General features: G+C 32.8%; 3 protein-coding genes across 3 annotated transcripts; 1 reads left to right on the forward strand and 2 right to left on the reverse strand.

The window, feature by feature from the left end:
• Nucleotides 1-479: 479 nt before the first annotated feature.
• On the reverse strand, nt 480-10,653 carry LOC131849720 (uncharacterized). The gene is made up of 9 exons (XM_059199834.1): nt 10,605-10,653; nt 8,462-8,690; nt 6,816-6,892; nt 6,625-6,693; nt 6,268-6,351; nt 5,190-5,885; nt 4,926-5,056; nt 3,467-4,376; nt 480-3,342 (listed from the first exon to the last, which is right to left on the reverse strand). Exons 1-9 carry the CDS (start codon nt 10,651-10,653, stop codon nt 2,405-2,407), a joined length of 3,183 nt encoding a protein of 1,060 aa, XP_059055817.1. The 3' UTR covers nt 480-2,404.
• A 3,485-nt stretch (nt 10,654-14,138) lies between these two features.
• Nucleotides 14,139-19,985, forward strand: LOC131849721 (uncharacterized). Its single transcript, XM_059199835.1, has 7 exons — nt 14,139-14,275; nt 14,832-14,959; nt 15,353-15,415; nt 16,282-16,425; nt 17,792-17,995; nt 18,090-18,398; nt 18,508-19,985. The coding sequence occupies exons 1-7, from the start codon at nt 14,139-14,141 to the stop codon at nt 19,983-19,985; spliced, it is 2,463 nt and encodes an 820-aa protein (XP_059055818.1).
• A 1,501-nt stretch (nt 19,986-21,486) lies between these two features.
• LOC131849722 (uncharacterized) lies at nt 21,487-24,430 on the reverse strand. Its single transcript, XM_059199836.1, has 4 exons — nt 24,316-24,430; nt 22,171-24,123; nt 21,760-22,062; nt 21,487-21,656 (listed from the first exon to the last, which is right to left on the reverse strand). The coding sequence occupies exons 1-4, from the start codon at nt 24,428-24,430 to the stop codon at nt 21,487-21,489; spliced, it is 2,541 nt and encodes an 846-aa protein (XP_059055819.1).
• Between the last annotated feature and the right edge of the window lie 41 nt (nt 24,431-24,471).

Here is a 24,471-nt window from a genome sequence, read left to right on the forward strand (position 1 = left end):
TCATATCTGAGCATACTCTTCTTTTATTCATATCATCTTTCACACAATCCATCCATCTTTTCTTAGGGTGTCCCCTCCAGTTACATCCATCCACATTCATATTATACACTTTCCATAAGATATGGTCCTCGTTCCTCCACATAACATGCCCACAAGGAGATTAAGAAGTTAACATATTAATAATATTAAAATCACAAGAGTTTGTAAGTATGGATGGATAGATGTTTGTATATATTTCACGCAAAAGCTACTGAATGAATTTTGATGATACATTCCAGTAATATCTCTTATACATAAGAATAATATATCTTATCATTATTATTACATAGTATAAAACAAAGCCGCTGTCGCTATCTGTCCCTATGTATGCTTAAATCTTTAAAACTACGCAACGGATTTTCAAGCGTATTTTTAAAAAGCTAGGGTGATTCAAGAGGAAGGTTTATATATATATATATATATATATATATATAATACAGGTACACTCGTGCAAAGCCGGGGGTTTGTGAGTTTGGATGTATGTTTGTTACATTTTCACGCAAAAACTACTGAACGGATTTTGATGAAACTTTACAGTAATATAGCTTATACATCAGAATAACACAGGCTATAAATTTCACGCGAAACCACGGGCACAGCTAATAGGCTATAATTTAAAAAGATATTATGTAAATAGGGCGAAATATACAGATAAACGTCAAGTACATGTGATGCAGACGAAGTTACGCGGGTCAGCTAGTGTTTTATAGATTTGCTTTTTATTTTGTGTCCTTAGATGAAGTTCTTAAATCCTTAAAACACTCTATAGTTTACTTTTCAAGTGTACATTGTAGCTATTTGTTTGCTATGTTTTTGTCTGTGTACATATTCATATCATATTTTGTCTTGAAGGAAATAGTGTTTTATTACTCGTTACTTCAAAGTTAATTTTTAAAGCAACGGCGAGTGCACAAATAGATATATAGTGTAGAACTGCCAACAGTCCTGTTTTCCCAGGACCTGTCCTAGTGAACTAGTGTTTTTGAAGTGTCCTGGGAAGTCCTGAATAGTCATTTGTCAGCGTCCTGAGTTTAAAATATGTGCGCCTCTTAATTACTGATTTTCAACAGTATAATTTTATTAAATTCTTTTTATTAAAAACCTGATTATATTAATTATTTGAATGTTACTACATATTAATATAACTATAACAACACTATTACTGCATTCTGTTTTTAAACTGGATAGTCCTGGTTTTCTGAACTTACAATCCTGTTTTATTAAATTTGGGCTTGGGAATTCTAAATTAGTGTAATATTATATCACGATTTAATAGTTACCTTAAAAGTATTAAATATAAATTAATTATATACAGTGAAACTTGGCTAATTGGGATCTCAAGGGACTAAGAATTATGTACCAATTATTAAGGGTTTTCGTTGATACAGTTTTCCAATTAAGTAGGTTTAAAATTGAAGTTGTCTCATTTACAGAGGAGAGTTTATAAAGGTAGAAATGTACAGTCATTCTTTTCTTAGAGGAGGAAAAACCTAAAATAGTACCGACAAACAAAGCATATGCGAGAGATATTCAAATAGAGATGTGTCAACTCGAGTTACTAACTCGAGTTAACTTTCTGCCAACTCGAGTATGAAGGATTCAACTGGTAAATGAATGAATCAAGTGAAAGAGCGAGAGCATGATTCTGTCATCGAACCGACAATGACATGAAATTTTCCGGAAATTTGGCATGCAGGTAGATGTTATGACGTAGGCATCCGCTAAGAAAGGATTTTGATTAATTCTACCCCCAAGGGGATAAAATAGGGGATGAAAGTTTGTATGAAACTTCGTCAATTTTAAACCGATCGGGCTGAGACTATACTTGCATAAAGTTACTATGACGTAGGCATCCTCTAAGAAAGGATTTTGATAAATTCCACCCCTAAAGGAATTAACGCGAGCGAAGCCGCGGGCAAAAGCTAGTTAGTATATATTTATGTAATTTATGATTGTATTTCTTATATATATATTGTATTTAACGGTCTGTTTATATTTTATTGCATTTTGTTCATCATTTATTATATTTGCACCGCCAACAATTATTCTCTGCACCACCTATGGTTGACTGGTAGAAAATGCCGCATGGTGTTAACTCCGCCAAATGTACTTTACTATATTTTGTATATTGTGTGCATTGAAGTTAAATAAATAAACAACGAAAAAATCTTAGAATTCAAATCTCATTTAACCAGGTTGAAATGTCCCATTAACAAAGGTAATTCAATGAAAAAGTACCGGGATCTCATTGCAACTCTCAATACTATTAGATTTGTCACTTGTCCAGGTCCCACTTAACCAGATTTCACTGTATTTTTATTCAGTCTTAGTTTACAAGTACATAGGTATAATCTTTGAAAGTCAGCTAAACAAAATATGATGGAAATGAGTCACTTGAAAACCTATCTTCGACGTTATCTTTAGAATCCGATTCTTCTAGTAACGACCTCTCCGTACCGTAATCCAATGAGTTTAAGAAATCTCTCTCCTTTTTTGATATTATTTCCTCAGTGTTCAAGTGAGACAATTTCTTTGTATCTTGGACTTCGCTAGAAATACTACTGATATTTTGTATACCTTTTTTAGGCATTTTCGTTAGAGTTAGTGGATCTGTGGTTATGTCAGTTACATTACCAGTTTCATCACTATAATCTTCATCTGCCCACGCTATCTTAGATTTTATAGAATCATTGGCAGTGCCTGCAATGAAATGTCTCATTATTATCTTATCTTGCTTAATCTCAGTTGTCGTATCAGGAATTTGTGTACTAGACATAGAATTATCAGCATCAGAATTGGAATTTAATGTAGTAGATGTTAAATCATCACCGATGTCATTTTCGTCATTAAAATCAGCAGAAAATATGTCCAATTTTTTTTCGTTATCTCGTTCATGACCATCAAATTGAGTAACACCACTACTATTTCTTTCATTTGTGGCATATTCAAATGGAAGTTCCGATACTGGTTCTTCTGTATAGTCATTATTTCGTAATGATACTTGTGTAATAGTGTTTTCATAAACACTAAGATCTGTTTTATTTTCAACTTCTTTTCCATTCTTATAAATATTTAAGTTAGCAACATCTTGAAATTGTTCTGCATTTTTAGAATTAAAATCGTTTAAAGTAGACCGAAAGTTATCTTCTTTCGATATCCTGTTCGAATTATCTGAAATACTGTCTTCTCTAGGCATGTGTATTGGTTTGGATGTTGTATTAGTGTCGAGTACTTTTTTCTTTACAGATTTTATATCCGGTGCATTTTTAATGGCTTCTAATATTAAATCTATACCATCATTAACTGTAACATAAAAAACATAGGAAGAATATTAAGAAAAATGTTATGTGAAGAACTATCTATAACAATAATTACATGTTGTTGTTGGTAGGTATTTTTATAACATAAAAACACCTTAAGATCTTACCTGGTGCTGTACGTATAGGATAATTTTGCTTAATTAAATACTCCATTAGCATTAACAAATATTCGATCCCATCATCGCCTTTCAATATTTCCCGTTTTTTCCTTCCTCGTGTATTTAGTGTTCGAGCAAGATTGTTAAGCTTTCTTAAATTTACAATTATATTTCTTGAAAAATTATCAATAGCTTTAGAATTATCGTTTTCTTTTACAGACTGTTTATTATAAAAGTTTCTTCTTTTAGTGTCATTTTGAAATACATTCCTCTGAAACTTTGATAGCATATTGTACATTTTTCGTATGAATTTATTTTGCATAAAGTTATACTTCAGTAGTATATTTTGTAATTTTCTGAATGGTTCCGCATTTGTGGAGTTCAAGTTATCAGTAATTGACATTTTATGTCCTTGGTAATTTCCATAAGGTTTTTGGTTGTTTCTTTCATTAGTACTGGTTATAATTCCAACTACATCGTTTAAAATATAAATGAAATTTCTAACAGAGGCTATAAATACTTTTGTATTATTTTTAATGTAATATGTTTGAGTTTTTTGTGTTTCACTTAATTTATTACCATAATCATTATTAACATCTGGCATTCTTAAAACTGTATTTAGTTTCTTTATATCGTTTGTTAAATCCGAAGTTTTATTGTCTGAGCTGTCAGCATTACCTTTTTTATAATACAATGGCAGTTCTAAAAGTTTAAGTAAGCCTTTTATTATAAATATCGTTTTCATTATGCTGAAGGTCTCTCCATTCAATTTCTTCAGTTTCTTTTGTAAGACAACACTATTACTATTCGTAACAGTACAAGGACCAAAACTTTCACACAGAGATTCAATTGTATGCTTATTAATTTTTAAGTCGCCATTCATGGTTTTATTTTTGGGTTTATAAAATATTTTCCTAAAGAATTTTTTAAAGTATTTGATTACATTTAGTTTATTTGCTTTCGTTCTTCCTTTAGTTGAATTATTCTTACGAAATTGATCTAATATTTTCTTTAATGAACTTTGAAGATATTCTATTTTATTATATATTTGAGTTTTGATCTCATTACCAAGTTTCCGTTTATCTCCGTTATTTTTGTAATTCACGATTCTTTTCAAATTGTATTTTCTTGAATCACTAATTTTTCTTTTGATATCATTTCTATGAACTTTCTTTTTGTAGTTTATTATTTTATTATTACGTGCTGTATCATTTAAAGTTCTGACTATGGTATGATTTATTTCATGTCCTCTCATCTTATTTTCTCCATCTTTCAACATTTTTAAATGAAACCATTGATTAAACTTCAACTCATTTGCAGTCCAAATATCTGATAATGATATTATTGTGCTTATATTATTATTGTTTGTTTTGACTTCATTGTATTTTATTCTTGTTGAATTTGTTGTTGTATCATTATTATTAACAAATGTTTTACTTTCATTTTCCGTCTTTTCACTTCTAATTACCGGTGCTGTGAGTATTGAATATGTAGAATATGTATCGGATTTTGTGTAATTCAGTATTGAATTTTCTGTTACAGTCGCCATATATCTGGTAGATGTAGTGTTAGATCTGGTAGAAGTAGTAGTTTCATTTCCTAAAAAATATTAACCTTGTACATCATTTTTTCATTGTCGACAATTTAATTGTTTTTTATAAGAATCTATTATAAATTAAAAGTTGGCAGCACTAAAGATTAGTGTAATAAAACTACTAACTATAAAACTTACCTTGATATATATTATATATATTATTTTCTATTGGTTGCCTCAACTCTCGCCTATATCTGCGTAGTTCATCCTGTCCTCTATTATACGTGTCTTTACTCTGTGCTTTAGACACAACTATATTTCGATGAATTCCTGATTTCAATGGTTTATTTTTCTTTACGGGCAACGTTTTGTTGTACTGCTTCCTATGCGATGCCAGTATTTTATACTTGCCTTTGTTTCTATTATTATTCATTGATTGATCTTTAAGAAACTGCTCCATTGATCTTTTTTGTACCGTCTTTATTATATTTGGTAAAGAAGCATTTACTTGATTTCTTATAAGTTTACGCATTGCTGTTATAACGCGTTTCACTACTTCTTGAGCGATAGCGTCTATATCTGAAGCATTACTGTTTTTTTGTGGTTTTTTGTATGTTATTACTTTTTCATTCTTAGCTGTGATATCTTTTTTAATAATCTTTGGTCTCGGAGATGCACTTATGCCTTTTTCCTTTACAGTCCTTCCTTTCTTCATAAATTTAGCTGCAACAGCAGCTCCTTTCATTTGTTTAGGTTTTGGTCTCTTATATGTTTGGTTTGGTAGCCTCGTAGTTTGTTTTGGAAGTTTAGAAATCGTTTTAACAGACGGTTGCGATTGTTTTATTATTTTCTTTGGTGATTTTCTAGTCTTCTCTGCTTTCTTTTTCTTTTTGTCTGAATAGAGAAATGTTTTAGTTGTAATCTAAGTAATTTTCGCGTAAAAAGTTATGGTCTCCACTAGTATAGAATAGAAACAACCAGTCCCGGATCTAGGGGTAGCAACTGAGAACCCGTAATCTGGGCTCTTCTTATCATTAACGCGTCTTTGGCAACTTAACCACTGAGACGTAAAGTAAATTGTTTGTGTTCAATGTATTTGAAAATGACACAATAATTAACAATAATACTAATTGGACAAATTGTATGTTGATATGTATGATGTAAAAATGTTGGCCAGAGGGAGAGGGCGGGTGGAGTCTTAAGGGGCGGCATTTTTTAATTTTTGACCCGCCTCGAAAAAAATGTAGATCAGGGGCTGGAAATAACTACCACTTACCGTCATCACAAAAACTCAGTATATGACAGTCCCAATGTCCGTTTGCATCGCAGTCACACACCGTACAGCCGGTACACCAATCAGCTAGGAAGCAAAAAATTTTGTATACAAATTCAAATTCGAAAATTATTAAATCATATTTTCAGACACATATGTAAGTCAATTTAACGGCCTCGGTGGTCTGGCGGTTTACAACTCTAATGGTCGCGGATTCGATTCCTCGCATGTTACAAACATTTGTATTCGTAAGTACGATACAATAATAATAATAACCCTGGACAATTCACACAACGTTATCTAGTCCCAAGCTACTAAGACATTACTACTATTATTAAATTAATCAGAAATAAGTAATACTTGGAGGGCATCCCTCGCTGAAACTCGACTCATACGGCTTACACACTTCAGGCGAATCTCTATTGAACACTGCAAAATTAGAATACATGCATATGGAATATAAATGCAGATATAATTTCATAAAGAGGAGGGTGTATAGGGCACAAGAATAAATCAATACTTATTAATTCTATAATCAGTTTATCACTAACCTTGTCTAGCTGCATCTTTGAAGAAAATATCACTCAATCCAACTGGACTCCGGCGCACCCGTGCTCCGTCGATTTGCCTGTAAATATTTAAATCATAATCATTATTAGACCCACGCGCTGGACACGTCCGTTCCGTTCGCGGGCTGCTTGTATAATGCCATTTTGTCCGAGTCACTGTCCATCCGCCATCTTGTGCCCCACTACCCTCGCAAAAAACCGGAAGGGATAACAATGTATTCGTACTTAGCTAGATTGTTTTATTTCATTTACTATTCTTTATTAATATTATAAATGCAAATTTAATTCTGTCTATAAGTAATAACGCTCTTAAGACTGACTTATTTAAATTAATTTTGGTACAGAAATAGACCGTGACGTGAGAATTATCAACTAAATTTCTAGAGTAACTAAAGTAGTTACTCTAGAAATAAATTGAAAATAAACAATAAACTGTTAGCTCATATTCACAATATTTTCCTGCCCCACGATCTATCATCGTCCAAGTCCATTGTGGACGAAACTTTTGACCAAGTCGACGTCGCTAGCAGTGCCCTCAAATTGAAGTCATATCCGTCAGGCCAAAATTAGTCTTCAGCTGCTCCATAAGTCCTTCCTTTGGTTTAGAGTGCCATCTGCACTCGACCTCTATCGTCCGGTGAAGCTGAAAGGCCAGCTGCAGCCAACAGCATTAGAGTAGTCCGAAAAAACAAGAAGCATTTGTATCTAAATATACATAACTCAAAGGTGATTGAATGACATAGTGATCTATCGACGCACAGCCCAAACCACTGGACAGACCGGGCTGAAATTTGGCATGCAGGTAGATGTTGTGACGTAGGCATCTGCTAAGACAGGATTTTGATTAATTCTACCCCTACGGGGATAAAATAAGTTTGTATGAAACATTGTCAATTTTAAACCGATCGGGCTGAGACCTTGCATGCATAAAGCTACTATGACGTAGGCATCCCCTAAGAAAGGATTTTGATAAATTCCACCTCTAAGGAGATAAATTAACGCGAGCGAAGCCGCGGACAAAAGCTAGTTCATGAATATAATTGTTTGTATTGGGTGTTTTCTATGTATGTATTTGGAAGAAAAAATGTATTAGTTGGGACTAGATGGCGCTGTGTGTTTAGATGGCGCTGTGTGTATTCCATTCATTTTAATTATTATTCCTAACACCAAAAATGCTTAAGTACTTGAGATTCGTTCAAAATTAATCTTTAAATTTTTGTCAGTTCTTCTCGTCTCGAAATCATTCCGAACTGACGGTAGATTTGACATATCATAAGAATCTGTAATAGACCTACATGAATAAAGATATTCTGAATTTGAATTGAAATCTATACATATAAATAAAATTGGAGTGTCTCTTTGTAATATTGAAATAACCGTTTTTTACTACATAAATACGGTACATACATCAAAATAATATTTTTTACAATTTTTGTCTGTCGAACTGTTTGTTCCGGCTAATTTCTGAAATGGCTGGACCGATTTTGACAGGACTCTTATTGTCAGGTAGCTGATGTAATAAGAAGTAACTTAGGCTACTTTTATTTCAGAAAAATAAAGGTAAATTCCACGCGGGCGAAGTCGTGGTAACAGCTAGTCTTAAATAATAACACAAACTGTGAACTAACCGTCTACCAACATGATGGTGATGGTAGCCCTCCACGTCACATCTTCTGTTCTCCCTCACCCAGCATACAGCGGTTCCACTACCCTGGCAGAAGCAGAGGCGGCAAGGCCCAGGATCTACTGTATTAGGAGTCAACTCCCTTTGGAAGAAGTAGCCTACATCAGGACAGTTCTCCACTCGTATGGTTGTATAGTTGATATTATGTGGTGTATCTGAAATATAATAATAATCTTAAAACATTGTTCACTCATCTTTTAGAGATTCAGTTTATTTTTGACTAGCTACTTGCCCCGGCTTCGCACGGGTGTACATATAAATAAAATTGGAGTGTCTGTTTGTAATATTGAAATAACCGTTTTTTACTACACGCATATGAATACGGTACATACACCAAAATAACATTTTTTACAATTTTTGTCTGTCTGTCTATCTGTTTGTTCCGGCTAATCCCTGAAATGGCTGGACCGATTTTAACGGGGCTTTTTTGGCAGGTAGCTGATGTGATAAGGAGTAACTTAGGCTACTTTTATTTTAGAAAAATAAAGTTGTATTCCACGCAGACGAAGTCGCAGGAACAGCTAGTCATGAATACAAATGTTTGTGCCATGCGAGGAATCGTACCCGTAACGATCGGAAGTCAGGCGGAGTACTAAACCGCCAGTCAACCGTCTAAATACATGCAAGCAGATATGCGAGTGTCTAAGTCAGTTATAAAACTAAATACAGTTGAGACAATACCAGTAACTGGCGAAAAATCAACAACAATTTTGTAAAATTAAAAACAAACAAATTTCTCTTTGTTTTGAATTAGCAAGCGCGTTTTGTACTCAAAGATACATTTTAGCCGCTTATGAACGTCATTTTTTTATATTATATTTCTTCTCTACCGTCCAGTTTAGTATATAGATCCAATTGAGAAGAACTGGCAAGAATCTCAATTAAATTTCATTCTTTTTTAAAAAGCCAGTTTCTTTACAATGTTTATATATATATGTTATAGACATCTCTATAATTATTTGTATGGGTCTGGGTGTTTTCTATATATATTATTCATAGCTTCACAAGTTTCTATGTGTATCTATCGAATGAATCGAACCATAGACCATCGAGGCCTATCTACAATAAATAATAATAATAATCTCAGGACAATTCACACAGCGCCATCTAGACCCAAGTTAAGCTAGCTAAAGCTTGTGTTATGGGTACTAGATAACTGATACATATACATAGATATCTTGTTTTTTTTGTAAACACATACATATATTATACATAGAAAACACCCAGACGGATACAAACAATCATACTCATGTTTGTGCCGTGCGAGGAATCGAACCCGCGACCATCGGTCGTAAAGCGGTGCACTAAACCGCTGGACCACTGAGGTTGTCCAGCGGTCATAAATATACAAAAATAATTCTGCCCGTGAAAAAAAACCTAGAAAGTTAAGTGAAGTAGTTGCCATAAAAAAACATCATGGCTGCAGTAAAGTTGGGTGGAGGGAAGTCATTGATGATACCATTTTTTAAATAAATGATAATGGCATGGTGCACACGCATGCGCTGACGGTTTACGCTGGCAGGCACCAGTGGAGGATAATAAGATGAGCATGAGGTCATGTCAGTTAGCCCATCATGACACATTCACCAGGAATTTATCACTGTGGTTTCCATGAGGAACGTGTAAAGGTCAACCCGACCATGATGTGGTACATTGCTAGCATTGGAGTCAACAGTCCACGTTACTAACAATCCCCTTTCCCCTAATGGCACCATTACTAACAGGTCTACCTAAACATGATCTAGAAACCATAATATATAATCATGCTGAATTGTCCACAAACGTCTAACTAACCTGACTACGTACACATTCTATCACCAGACTATACCGTTAGCGCAGGCGGGTGCACCATTTCATCATCACCCAATTGAATTAGAATGAACTACCTGCCGAAGTTTTCTCGAGAGACTACAGTATGGGGTTTTCAAGAAGGGTATATTAAGTTTTCTTAAGGGTCGGCAACGCGCACGTGACACCCTAGTGTTTCAGGCGGCCATAGGATACGGTAACCGTTTACAATCAGATGGACTGTATGCTTGTTTGCCACCTACGTGATATAATAAATAACCTCAGTCATCAGTACATACCTCTGGCCACAGCTTGGTGCATCACCAGCACCAGCAACCACTCCAACATCTTCGAAAACCACCAGAATACTAAATAAATCGGCCGACTCCAACAACAGCACGGTCTGTTTGTAAACATGCAAGGAAAATTCACGTTTCTACAGTTACAACGGATTTAGGGGACCTTTTAAATTATCTTAAACAACATTTTGCCACGCAAAACCAAATTATTGAATCACCTTCCAGCAATGGTATTTCCGATACGTTATGGAAACCTTCAAGAAAAGTGCTTATTTCTTCTTAAAACGATTACTTGAATGACGTACGTGTATGGCAATAGTTTTGTTCATGTACAGGAATTTTATTTAATGTTAGGCATAGACACCTATATAAATATAGACTGCAAATAAACTAGCTTTAAAAAAAAAGTAATCCAATTGAGTTTCTTACCAGTTCTTCACTATTGGATATACCGAACTGAACGGTAGAGAAGAAATTTAAATAATGTAAAAAAATTGACGTTCATAAGCGGCTAATATATCCTACATGAATAAATGATTTTTGAATTTAAATTAGTATTTGAAAAGGCCGGCAATGGACTTAAAATTCTCTTATTGTCGTGCCGGTGCTCATGGGCGGCGGTAATCACTTACCATCAGGTGAGTTGTCCCCTGTGCTATAAAAAAACTTATTTTTATAACCATTTTCCCACAACCCTCCACCAACCCATGGCCATTCCAACCTCTCGGTTGTACTGGCCGAATCTGCGGGGAATTCGCGCTGAAAAGCACGCATTCTCTTGACCCCTACAAATTATTTCTACTTCTGTCCCCTCTTTCGCACTCTCCCCCTTCTGGGGCAGCGGACGAAACAAAAACGGCATCGGTGCCGGGCAGCTCTCCGTCTTCAGCGGTGTCCTTCCTTCTTGAACGCGTACCACCAGCAGTCCTCTCGTACTCGCTCCGCCTCCGGTGCCACTGATGCGCGAACTCCCGCAGCCCCATTTTCCCACAGAAATAATTGTAAAAATTCTATATTGTCAATCGGTGTAATATATATAATGTCCATAGGCTACGGTAACCGTTTACCATTCGATAGGCCGTATGCTTGCTAATGACGTAGTATAAAAAATCTATAACCCTTACTACCTTACTACTGTAATAAATGTGAAAGTAACTCAGTCTGTCTGTCGCGCTTTCATGCCAAAACTACTGAATCGAGTTAAATGAAATTTGGTGCACAGATAATCTACACCCTGTGAAAGGACATAAGTTACTTCTTAATGCGAAAAAAGGGTTATATGGGGTTGGAAAGGGAGATGAAAGATTGTATGGAAGTATCGTCATTTTTGAAGCTCTCAACTGTGCATCAGTTATGCATTGCTGGTGGTCACGCTATTATTCCAAATTTGATTTTGAAAAATGAATCTGTATTATTGTAAACATGTACAACATTTATTTCAAAAGAATACGAGCTGAGTTTCTTGTCAGTTCTTCTCATCTCGAAATAATTCCGAACTGACGGTAGATTTGACATATCATAAGAGTATGTGATAGACCTACATGAATAAAGATATTTTGAATTTGAATTTTGATTTGCTATTGTAATCATTTTAATCGTCGTGGAGATCTTTGGGGGAGGCCTATGTCCAGCAGTGGACGTCTTCCGGGCTGCGATGATGATGATGATGATGATGAATCATTTTGTATTAGTCTAAATAAATTCTTAACACTTTGAAGACCACATTGTAAAATCTTTTTTCTCAGATAGGGTCCAGCATTTTTTTATTGCTAATTACCTATATTATTTTTGAAACATGTTTTGAATGTACAACAATTTGATGTAGACATTATTTAACTCGTAGATTTATTTCAATTGAAGTGCCCACGGGTGTTCACCCGGTCCCAACATGTAAATTTACTTTCGTTGCGGAGTGACCCACCAGTGGGCATCATCATCTGCTTCTTTCTTATCCCATTTATTTGTGGCGTAATATGTTTTTCGCTTCCATTCATCCCTGTTCGCAGTCATCGCGTTATTTACTTCCTTTCTTACCATACCCACCAGTGGGCATGTGGTCTTAATGTCTTAATTTCTTAAAATGCGATTTAGTATTTTGAATGGAACCATCCAAATCCGCGCCTGAAATGTGCGTCAACATATCAACAAAGTTTCAGATTACAAAACACAAGTTACCCGTAAAGTTCACTTGGTAACGCGGCAGCATGCGCCTTTTGTCTGTTTGTCTGTTCGTCGGCATCTGCGGAATCCCCGGTAAGTTGTTTGTTGTTTTGTTTTGTTTACTCCTCCGTAACCGCGAGGACTTACCCACATTTGTAAGAATATATTAGAATCCAATGTCGCAAGGGTAAAAAAAAACTTATAACAGCACAGATGCATTCTAAATAAACTGGCTTTAAAAAATAATTTAATTGAGTTTCTTGTCAGTTCTTCTCAATTGGATATATATACTGAACTTGACGGTAGGAAAAAAATATAATATAAAAAAATTTACGGTCATAAGCGGCTAAAATTTCCTACATGAATAAATGGTTTTTTAATTTAAATTTGAATATCTTACTTATTACTAATATTATATATATAACACGAAAGCTTATGAGTATGGATGGATAGATGGATGGGTGTATGTTTGTTACTCTTTCACGAAATAACTACTGAACGGATTTTAATGAAACTTTACAGTGATATAGCTCATACATCAGGCATTAAATTATTATTAACCTATATATATTGTACATTAGCCTATAGGCCATATTGTAATGAGTAACACATAGGCTAAAATTTAAAAAGATTTTTTTCATTTGGGCGACATGTGTGCCAAGTAAATGTGATGCAGACGAAGTTACGCGTGTCAGATAGTTGAAAAATAAAACATATTTTGACGTAACTTACACTCACCCATAGTTTATGTTATAAGGAGTATAGCTAATGTATAACTTAAGCTACTTTTATTTATGAATGTTATTTATTTTAATAAAAAAAATGATAGGTTCCACGCGGATGAAGTTGGGGATAACAACTATTATAAAACTTAAAAAAAATCTACAACTAGGTCGTAAAAATATTTTTTTTTATTTAATAATTAGTCATTTATTTCTTTAGTGAGCTACACATAAGTTTCTTGCATATTCTTCTTGTTATGCATCTGCATTCCGAATGAGTGGTAGAATCAAAATATGTCTATTCAAAAGTGCGTATATTAAGTTTATTTGAATAAAGATTATTTGTATTTCACTTTCTTTGTTTTTCACGCATTTCTTACCTGATATTGACAGACAAAATGGGTTGTAAAGGGTTGAAAGGGGAGATGAAAAATTGTAAAGAAGATTCTCTAATTTTGAAGCTAGAAGTTAGAAGCTTGAAACTTATATTTAAGGCTGTTGATTAAATATAAATAAATATGACCTTCAAAGTTTGTAAAAAATTTACCCTTAAGGGGTTAAATAAAATAGGGGATGAAAGTTTTTATGTTAACAATTATTATAAAAATTAATTATTTAATAATTAGTTATTTATTTTATTTGTCTTTCACAAATGTCTTATCTGATAGTGACAGTATCCAGCCAAAATGGGTTCCACTTTACGAAAGCCCCTTCGATGTTTGGAAGAAGTGACGATGCTGACTGCAAATTGTGCTACGGACAAGACTGTGTTATTATGGATGAATCCAGGTAAAGGTATATGTATATAGACCGACGGCCTCGGTGGTCTAGCGATTTAGCATACCGCTTTACGTCCGATGGTCGCGGCTTCGAATCCTCGCACGGTGCAAACATTTGTATTCATGAGTATGATTGTTTGTATCGGTCTGCGTGTTTTCTATGTATATTATGTATGTATTTACATAAAAAAGTAATTAAGTATTTATATCAGTTGTCTAGTACCCATAACACAAGCTCTGCTAACCGTGGGATGAGATGGCGCTGTATTAATTGTCCAGCGTTTTATATTTTATATTTTGTATTATATACTTATATATATACGTGCGTCAGCAGAATACAATTAGCAGTTGAATTCTTTATAAAAAAAAATAGAAATGTTATTGTTACAATTTTGTATTGTTTTGAATAAATTCTTTAATTCTAATAAATTTGTAAAAAAGTAAGTAAAATATTTCAATCATCACAAATCAAATATTATTTAGATATTCATGTAGGACCTTTTAACCGCTTTTTGTATTAGAATTCTTTTCCTACCGTCAATACAAACATTGAATCTGATTTTCAGTAAATGTAACTACTACAGTTTGGCGGCCAATCTATTGAATGATGATGGTGATACAAATAATGATGACAATCATAATCCAACTCTCAGGGATGCAGTCGATTCGATGATGTTCGATTTCATAGAAAAAGGTACGTTCAATTGATTTTATTAGTTTTTTTTAACTTTGAATTAATACTAATTGTGCCTGCGAATTCATTCGGGTATATATCGCGTATATTTGACCAAATAAATTACCAATAATTAATCATCTAACCCAAAAAGCCTTTAGAAATAACGATTTCCCATGTATATATGTAAAAAATAAGATTAAAACTTATTTTTTAGGCTGCTGATTAAATATAAATAAATATGCTTCTAGCTTTAAAAATAACACCTTTTATATCCTCTTTCGACCCTTTATAAATCTTTTTCGTATTAAAAAGTAGCCTATGTCCTTTCGCAGAGTCTAGATTATCTGTGTACCAAATTTAATTTTGATCTATATCTAGTTATTAATATATTACTAAATATTTTTATTTCAGAATCGTCCTCTTCAATTCACCAATGTGTACCGTTCATATCTCGCTACACTGACTGTCATAAAGGTAATCATATTACTTAATCTTTATATATATAAATTACGTGTCACGTTGTTTGTCTGCGATGGACTGTTAAACTACTGAACCGATTGCAAACCTGATTTGCAATTGTGTGCAATTTGATCCAACTTGAAAGATAGGATAGCTTACATCTCAATTTATAGTCGCAATATTGTTTTATTCAAGTGTTAAATAAATATAATTTATTCATGTAAAACGTTTCAGCTGTTTATAAACGTCTAGTTTTTTATATTATATTTTTTCCCTACCCTCCAGTTCAGTATATAGATTAAATTGAGAAGAACTGCCAAGAAATGGGACTGAATTTCTTTTTTTTTAGGTGTCTGTATCTATGTATCTTATTATTAACTAGTTACCCACCCCGGTTTCACACGGGTGTACATGTATTATATATATAAACCATCCTCTTGAATCACTCTATCTATTAAAAAAGGCTCAAAATCCGTTGCGTAGTTTTAAAGATTTAAGCATACATAAGGACAGACAGCGACAGCGACTTTGTTTTTAATACTATATAATGATAATATAAACGTGAAAGTTTATGAGTATGGATGGATGTTTGTTTCTCTTTCACGCAGAAACTACTAAACGGATTTTAATGAAACTTTACAGTGATATAGCTTATACATCAGAATAACATATAGGCTATAAATTTCACGCAGGTCAAACAAAGTCGCTATCGCTGTCTGTCCGTCCCTATGTATGCTTAAATCTTTAAAAAAACGCAACGGATTTTGAAGCGGTTTTTTTTTAATGGATAAAATGATTCAAGAGGAATGTTTATATATATAATACATGTACAACCGTGCGAAGCCGGGGCGAGAAGTTATAAAAAAAAAATCTGCACGCAGACAATATTTGCTTGGGTTGTACCGAATGCAGTTGTGATGAAGACGGCAAGTGGGACTGTGGATCGGTACAGAGATGTCAATCTGATGACATCATCAATATTGATCACCGGGTCCTGATGATGACTGTAGAGAATATAAGAAAAGGTAAGAATCATCACTCGCCTCTTGGTATATTATTTTTTTCCTTTGAAACACAGCGCCGTCTAATCCCACAATAAGCAAAGCTTGTGTTATGGGTACTAGACAACTGATATAAATACATAGATACTTCTTTTGTAAATACGTACATAATATACATAAAAACACCCCGATACAAACAATCATACTCATGAATACAAATGTTTGTGCCGTGCGAGGAATCGAATCCGCGACCATAGAATAGTAAAGTGTGCTTAACCGCTAGACCACCGAGGCGGTTAAATTGAAATATTTTTTTTCTGACTACTACAGCCGTTTATGATTATTGCTTATTACTCTATTACAATCATAGATTAGAAAAAAACAAGTGTTCCTCTTTGTATCTAAGATTTTTATAGTCTAATGCTGTTTTTTTTAAAGGATGATACTGGAATGGTACACCCGCCAGCGCTAACGGTTTACGCTGGCGGGGCATTAGTGGAGGATGATAGGATGAGCATGAAGTTAGCCCAACCAGAAACACTTGCTTTTTTCTAGTCTATTGGTGACTACATTAAAATCAATTGCGATATTGAAAATCAGTTGCGTAATTTAAAAGATACAAGCTTACACTCTATCTTGAGGAGATAAAAATCAACGCTCCTAAGAATATCCTTCAATTCTTGTCCCAGACGGGTCTAGGGTAGCGAACTCTAAAAACGGTGAGCACAATAGATCTGTGTAGGTCGCAGTGCTACAGGTCCAAGTACCTGACGATAGTCCAAACCCCTCAAAAAAATGTAGGAATATCTATTTTGTTTAATGAAGTAGTTCATTTCGGATACAGCATCAAGTGATACTGATTATATTATATACTACCTGACCCGTCCGACTTTGTCTGCATCATGCTTATCATTACTAGTCGACCAATTTACATAATATCTTTTTAAATATTTATAGTCTATATGTTATTCGGATGTAAAAACTTTCATCCATTTTATTATCTATTAACTTTTATCCCCCTTAAGGGTAATTTTTTCTAAAACTTTTAATGTCATATTTATTCACATTTAATCAACAGTCTCAAAAATAAGTTACAAGCCTTTAGCTTCGAAAATGGCGATTCTTCCATACCATCTTTCATCCCCACTTTCAACCTCTTACAACCTTTTTTTTGTTTCAAAAGTCAAATTCAAAAGTCTATGTCCTTTCTCAGGGTCTAGACTATCTGTGTACCAAATTTCATTTAAATCGGTTCAGTAGTTTTGACGTGAAAGCGAGACAGACAGACAGAGAGACAGACAGAGTTACTTTCGCATTTATAATATTAGTAAGGAGTAAGGATGTATATAGTTGTTAAAATAGTTTTATTTAGTTTATGAGTTACATTCAGGCAATAAAGTATCAAACAGACTGATACGCTCAGTAACACAGGCCCAGAGTCAAGAGATTGTTGAAGGAAACAATAAACGAAAACTAACATTTGAAGAATTATTAGATTGGTTCTATGGGGTGCAACCATTGCAAGTTAGTAAAGAAACAAAAGATTCTAAAAAAGATATGTGGACGGAAAATGTAGCATTACCTATCAACAAAGGTAAGGTTTACATATTATGGTATACGTTGGTTATTAAAGAAAGTACCATCTTGTAATTAAAGTATTATTCCATTAATAAACTTAATCATTTTAGATTTTTCACAAATTAACTCGAATTATGTGGATTCTATTGTAACACCCGATGCAGACTATCTAGAATTTGAAGAAGTTTTAAGAAGTATAAACAAACCTATATACAAATCCCCGCACATTGGAAATTCTATCAGCCACGAATATACAAAAGCTAATGAAGAAAATCGCACAAACATTGAATTACTTATAAATGAACCATATTTAAATATTACAAATGCAATCAAAAATGGTGAAGACAACAAAACATCGGTAGAAGTAGCAACTGAAAATGTCATTGACTTATTAGCATCAGTACAAAAAAGATTACCTGGTGAGTAAAATAAGAATTATTTAGTTGTATGTAATGTAATCGAAATATCCAGAGTAGTATCAAAAGTATATAATGGTTAACAGTGTTTTAAATATTTATATAATTTCAGATAACTTAATTGACAAACTCAATAATTCCATAAATGAAAATTTAACTGAAATGGGAGATTTTAATGTAATAAATATAATGAAAAGGGACATACCACAAGCAAATGTTACAGAGACGACAGTAGAGGATAATAATAAAACAGACAAGATTCAAGATCTAAAAGAAAATGTATTATTTCCATTAAGCAGCATAGTTAACGATAAGCAGGATGAACTTAAAGAATTAATACGAATAAAAGATAGTCTTCTTCAATTTATTAAAGTTTTGGATAATGACACTTTATTGGACTATAAAGAAAATAAAACAACTACTAATAAGACATACATGTCATTTTATAAATTTAATATATTTCCACAATACGATCTTAGAAGCGAAGAAAAATATATGCATAAACTTAAACATGATATTTTAGAAGTAATTAAAGATATGATTACAATACAAAAATTACCAAAGTCATCAAATCTACCCAAAGACTTAAAAGGTTTGTTCCGTGCAATGAAATATTACATTCACAAGAACGGAAAAGAACATATTGAAATAAATAAAAATGAAACAGAATTTACAATTGATAGAAATTCCAGAAGACATTCGCGGAAATACGGAATGTCGGGAAAAACATCAAAGGATTTTGTTATTGAAATGATTCAGCTTATTGATAATGAGATGCCATATACTGTTGCCTTGGATACTTTATCTCAGAAATCCAGGAAACTATTAAGTAGAATTATAACTCAATATAATTTTGTTGAATTCGCGTTTACTGGTTTAAGAGTTGATGATCCAATTTACAACCTGACCAACGATTTACTAAAGGTTGGTACAAAATACGAAAATCTGATAGAAACTATTGGCAACAGCTCACAATTCGACCGCATATATAACATGAAATTATTATATATAACTCTATATCAGGACGTTATCAAAATTAATGATGCACTAAAATTGATCGACTTTGCTCAAAGCAGACGAATGATACCTAGTAATATAGATATTGCTTATAAAATATTAATAAGGATAAATAATGATTTACATGGTTTAAAAACCAAAGTTAGAAGAATTATAAGGAATCAGAATACTATTAAAACGAATGTCTACAACAGAACTGCAAGTAAAAAGAAAGAATCATTTTTGAAGCGAATAAAAAAGTTATTTCGAAATTCAAAGGATGTATTAGGTCTCTTACACAAAAATCGTCCTAAATCAGAGATTGTTAGAGAATTGGCAAAGAAAAAACTAGACGATTTAAATAGAAGAACGTTAAATGAATATGAAGACACAACGCTAAGATGGCCAAATAGTTTGGATGCCGAAAGAAAGAGGCGGTCCATATTCGATTTTCAAAAATTAAAGAACCGTTGTATGAATATACTACCGCAATATTTACGGGGCAAAATTAGTCCAGCCATAGATAAAAGAAAAATTAAAAAGAAAAATAATAATACTCGTCATAGTAAGTTAGATAGAAATAATACAAACTGATAACATGAAGTAGAATAGAAAATCATTTATTCAAATCAACTTAATTTAAGCACTTTTGAATAGTCATAACAATTTTTTTAATCTACTGCTTATTCGGAAATCTCTCATCACAAGAAGAATGAGCAAGAAACTTGTGTGTTGCTCTTTTAAACAATCCTTGTAAGTTCACGTTTTACAAGTCGAAACGTGTGAATACAAACTACCAACCAGCACTAATATATTAAGATATATATAATCTAAATATATATAACTCAAAGGTGACTGACATAGTGATCTATCAACGCACAGCCCAAACCACTGGACGGATCGGGCTGCAATTTGGCATGCAGGTAGATGTTATGACGTAGGCATCCGCTAAGAAAGGATTTTGATTAATTCTACCACCAAGAGGATAAAATAGGGAATGAAACTTTGTATGAAACTTTGTCAATTTTAAACCGATCAGGCTGAGATTTTGCATGTATTAAGCTACTATGACGTAGGCATCCTCTAAGAAAGGATAAATTCTACCCCTAAAGAGATAAATTAACGCGAGTAAAAGCTGCAAGCAAAAGCTAGTACATAATAAGATTAAATCCATCGTAGTGATAAGAGCAGACCAGTCCCTACAAAGTTTAAAGTTTAAGAAGTTAAAATTTTTGTGCCTTATTATATTAAAAGACTCACGTATCATGACGTACCCACACCTCACGATGACGATCTTAGTCCTTCGGAATGCAAAAATCTGTATTATGTTAAAATAATCTTATATGAATTGAATACACTTTCTGTATTCAATCTGTACATATAAATAAAATTGAAGTGTCTATTTGTAATATTGAAATAACCGTTTTTTACTAAATGCATATGTATATAAATACGGTACATACACCAAAATATTTTTTTTACGATTTTTGTCTATCTGTCTGTTTGTTCCGGCTAATCTCTGAAATGGCTGGAACGATTTTGGAAGGACTTTTTTTGGCAAGTAGCTGATGTAGTAAGGAGTAACTTAGGCTACTTTTCTTTTAGATAATAAAGTTAATTTCCACGCGGACGAAGTGGCAGGAACAGCTAGTTATAAAAATAATAATATCTCAGGACAATTCACACAACGCCATCTAGTGCCAAGCTAAGCAGAGCTTGTGTGGGTTCTAGACAACTGATATAAATACATGGATACATTTTTTTGTAAATAAATATATATTATACATAGAAAACACCCAGACCGATACAAACAATCATACTCATGAATACAAATGTTTGTACCGTGCGAGGAATGAACCCGCGACTATCGGATAGTAAAGTGGTGTGCTAAACCACTAGACCACCGAGTTAAAAATAAGATTAGGAATAAAACTCGTAGATGTTTGTACTATGATGACAATGATTTTTAATACTCAGTTTAATTTGGTATTCACTTTCAAACATAACACATAAATTTTATGAATATTATTTTTTTTTATTAGTAAAAGATAGAAATGTAGAAAATCCTAATTAAGTACGTATAATTGCACCAAATTTACATATTTTTTATATTCAATAACTGCTTAATTAAAAGATCCTTTGTCAATGGTTTAGTTGGATTATTGTCTGAATTTATATCTTCGAATGGTATAATAGGTTCCTTCCGAGATGCCACTGCTTCAGAATGTCGATCTACATCGAACTCAGCATCAGATCGTGGAACAGCTGCGGAAATATAATCAATTTATAATTCACCAGATTTAACAGAAAATAAAATGTATTTTAAAATTGTTATCATTTTGTGTGATTGAATTACCAAAATACTTACTATCAAATCTACTTTGCTCATTACGGGCCACAAATACTTTATACAAATCCCTAGCTAAGTTATTGTTCCCATTTTGTAAATAATTGAGAATTTTATTTGCTATTCTTGAATTTATATCAGCGTCCAAGTCGACCCCTTCAGCATGTTTAATCTTTAAATATAACTCTAAGCGGTTTTTGATTAACTGGTTTACTATTTCATCTCTAGACAATTTTAGTTTATTGTTAGAAGGAGGGACATTATGTAATTTTAGGGGTTGCATTCTTGTGTTTTGATTTTTAATACCATTATACTTATTTATTTCTGGTATTATTTTATTCATAGTATTCTGTTGTAAATTTAAACTATGTAAAACTTTTTTATTGAGATTTATATTTATTGCAGCATTTTCAATGAACTCCTGTATGTCACTTTTATCGGCTGCTACATTATTTATATCATGTACGAATACATTAATATCTTTTAGTACATCAATGTATTGTTTAACATCTTCATTCAAGGCTTTTAGTAACACTAGTTTTTTAGCGGGATGCACATTCTTTTGTATAGCCTGATTTTTATAAACATTTGATCCAGAATTCTCCACTTTATTGATCTCTTTTTTTATATCTTCGTAAGATTTAGTTGATGTATCTAAATTTCTGCGTGTATTCAATTTCTGTTTATTGCCTAAATTTTTTGCTACTCTCTCCCAGATTACAGCTGACTTTGGCCTTAGTCCAGGAACTGAACTGAATCTGCGTGTTTGTGGTATATATTTAAAGTCTTTTTTTATTTTTTCAAATAAGTTTTTAACTATTTCTATAGGATTTTCGTATTTACTTGACTTTATGCCTCCAAAGTCTTTATTAAAAACATTGAATATACAAGGCAATATATCATATATTTGAATTTTTCTGTCTTTTACGGGTATACCACTTACATTTTGTAATTCAATTAGATCATTTATAATAGATTTCAAGTGATTTTTTAATTTCTCTTTTGTTTTATTCAATTTATCCAATTTCATATTATCAGGAGACAAAACAGTTAAAGTTGTTGCAGAAACTGTAGATTCTGTTATTGGAGCAGTAGTTGTAGACAAGATGGTTCGAAAAATATTATTCTGCTGTTTGCTAGGTTCTAAAAGGTTAACCAAATCTGTTATAGATTTAACTTTGAAAAATTCCGAGAGATTAAGTAAAATATCTCCTTCTGTATTAGACACGGGACTTAAATTGTCTCGCTGCATTGGACATCTTTGATTTTTAATATTAAATAAATAATCAAATATTAATTTATCTTTAACTGTCAAATTGATATCACCCAAGTCGACTCCATACAAAGCTTTTAGTTTTGCTTTAATATCATCATTATTTTGAAAGATATTCTGGTTTCTTATTCTATTTGTTATTTTCTTACATTTCTTTTTTGGAATAATCAGTTTTGTAATTTTTTCTAATATTTTACCATATATATTCAAAGAAGACGATTCGTCTTTTGTTAAGAACTCATCCATTGAATAATTCGTTCTAAACTTTGGTTTATTTTCACCGACATTTAATGGTTCATGTTCTAAATTACTGATATGCTTTTGAACAGTTTCAAATTTTTGTAATAATCCTAATATGTTACTCATTTTTTCAATAGCTTTTAAGCTAGTATTTTGTTTTGGTCCATTTTCTTCATTATGTTTTTTGCAACCTATATGATCTTCATTTTGTTGGGAATCTTTTGCATCCTCTAGGTAATTCTTAGCTTTCTCAATTTTTTCACATAATGAAGCATTGCTGGGATCTTTATTGTAGTTTACAGCCTCAGAAAGTTGTTCTAATGCATTTTTAAGAAATATTTCCTGTCGCAAAGATAATGGTTCTTTGAATAATTCAATTAGATCTGAAATCTTTTCATGTTTCAATATCTCAGTTTCCATTGATTCATCCCTTGCATCTCTTTCTATATTCCAAAGTTTATTTAATAAATTACCAGCAATGAATGCCATTGCTGTTAAAGTATCATTTTCAGATGTGAATGTAATATTTGACATAATAGAAGCATGCTTATCACCCACAATCTCGGTGCCTGCTTTAAGTTCATTAACAATCATTTTTGATAATTCTTTGTCTTTTGTTTTTTGCGTTTGATTGAAGATCTTATGTACTTTTTCTTGACTTAATGTATAATACTTGTCGTCATGGGCTGGCGTGTTAATTTTGTTATCTGCAATATGGCGATTGGAAAGTTGCGATTTATATGCAATATGAAGAGGACTTGTAATATTACTGATATTGAACAGACCCGTCCGACGTGAAATTTGTGGTATGGATTTAGCAACTACTTTATTGGCTTCTATGGTTCCACTTGAATTTGTATTCTTTAATGTATCTGTAAGTAAAAGTATATTTATTTACTCATCGACGTCTTATTCTTAAAAAAATCTCATTATTCTTGTTTCCTGTTTACTATATTTATCTATAAGTCGGGTTATTAAATATTAGACCAAATCGTTGTCAATAACCTCAAAAATAATTTGACCTACAAAAATTCTTTGACTTTCTATATGTGATGTATGCTTACCTTGATTGATTTCATCAACTGCGTCATGAAACAAAACTTTTTTGCTTTTGGTCTCATTATTTTCTGCATTTGATTCTTCAATAGATCTCTTGCGCCGTTGTAAATATGCTAGCATTTCTCTCCTAGCTATATCGTTTTCTTCACCGCCAATAGGTT

The sequence above is a fragment of the Achroia grisella genome, unplaced genomic scaffold, assembly GCF_030625045.1.
Source record: "Achroia grisella isolate CSIRO2021 unplaced genomic scaffold, CSIRO_AGI_Agris_v1 utg660, whole genome shotgun sequence".
In the NCBI taxonomy this organism is placed as follows: Eukaryota; Metazoa; Arthropoda; class Insecta; order Lepidoptera; family Pyralidae; genus Achroia; species Achroia grisella.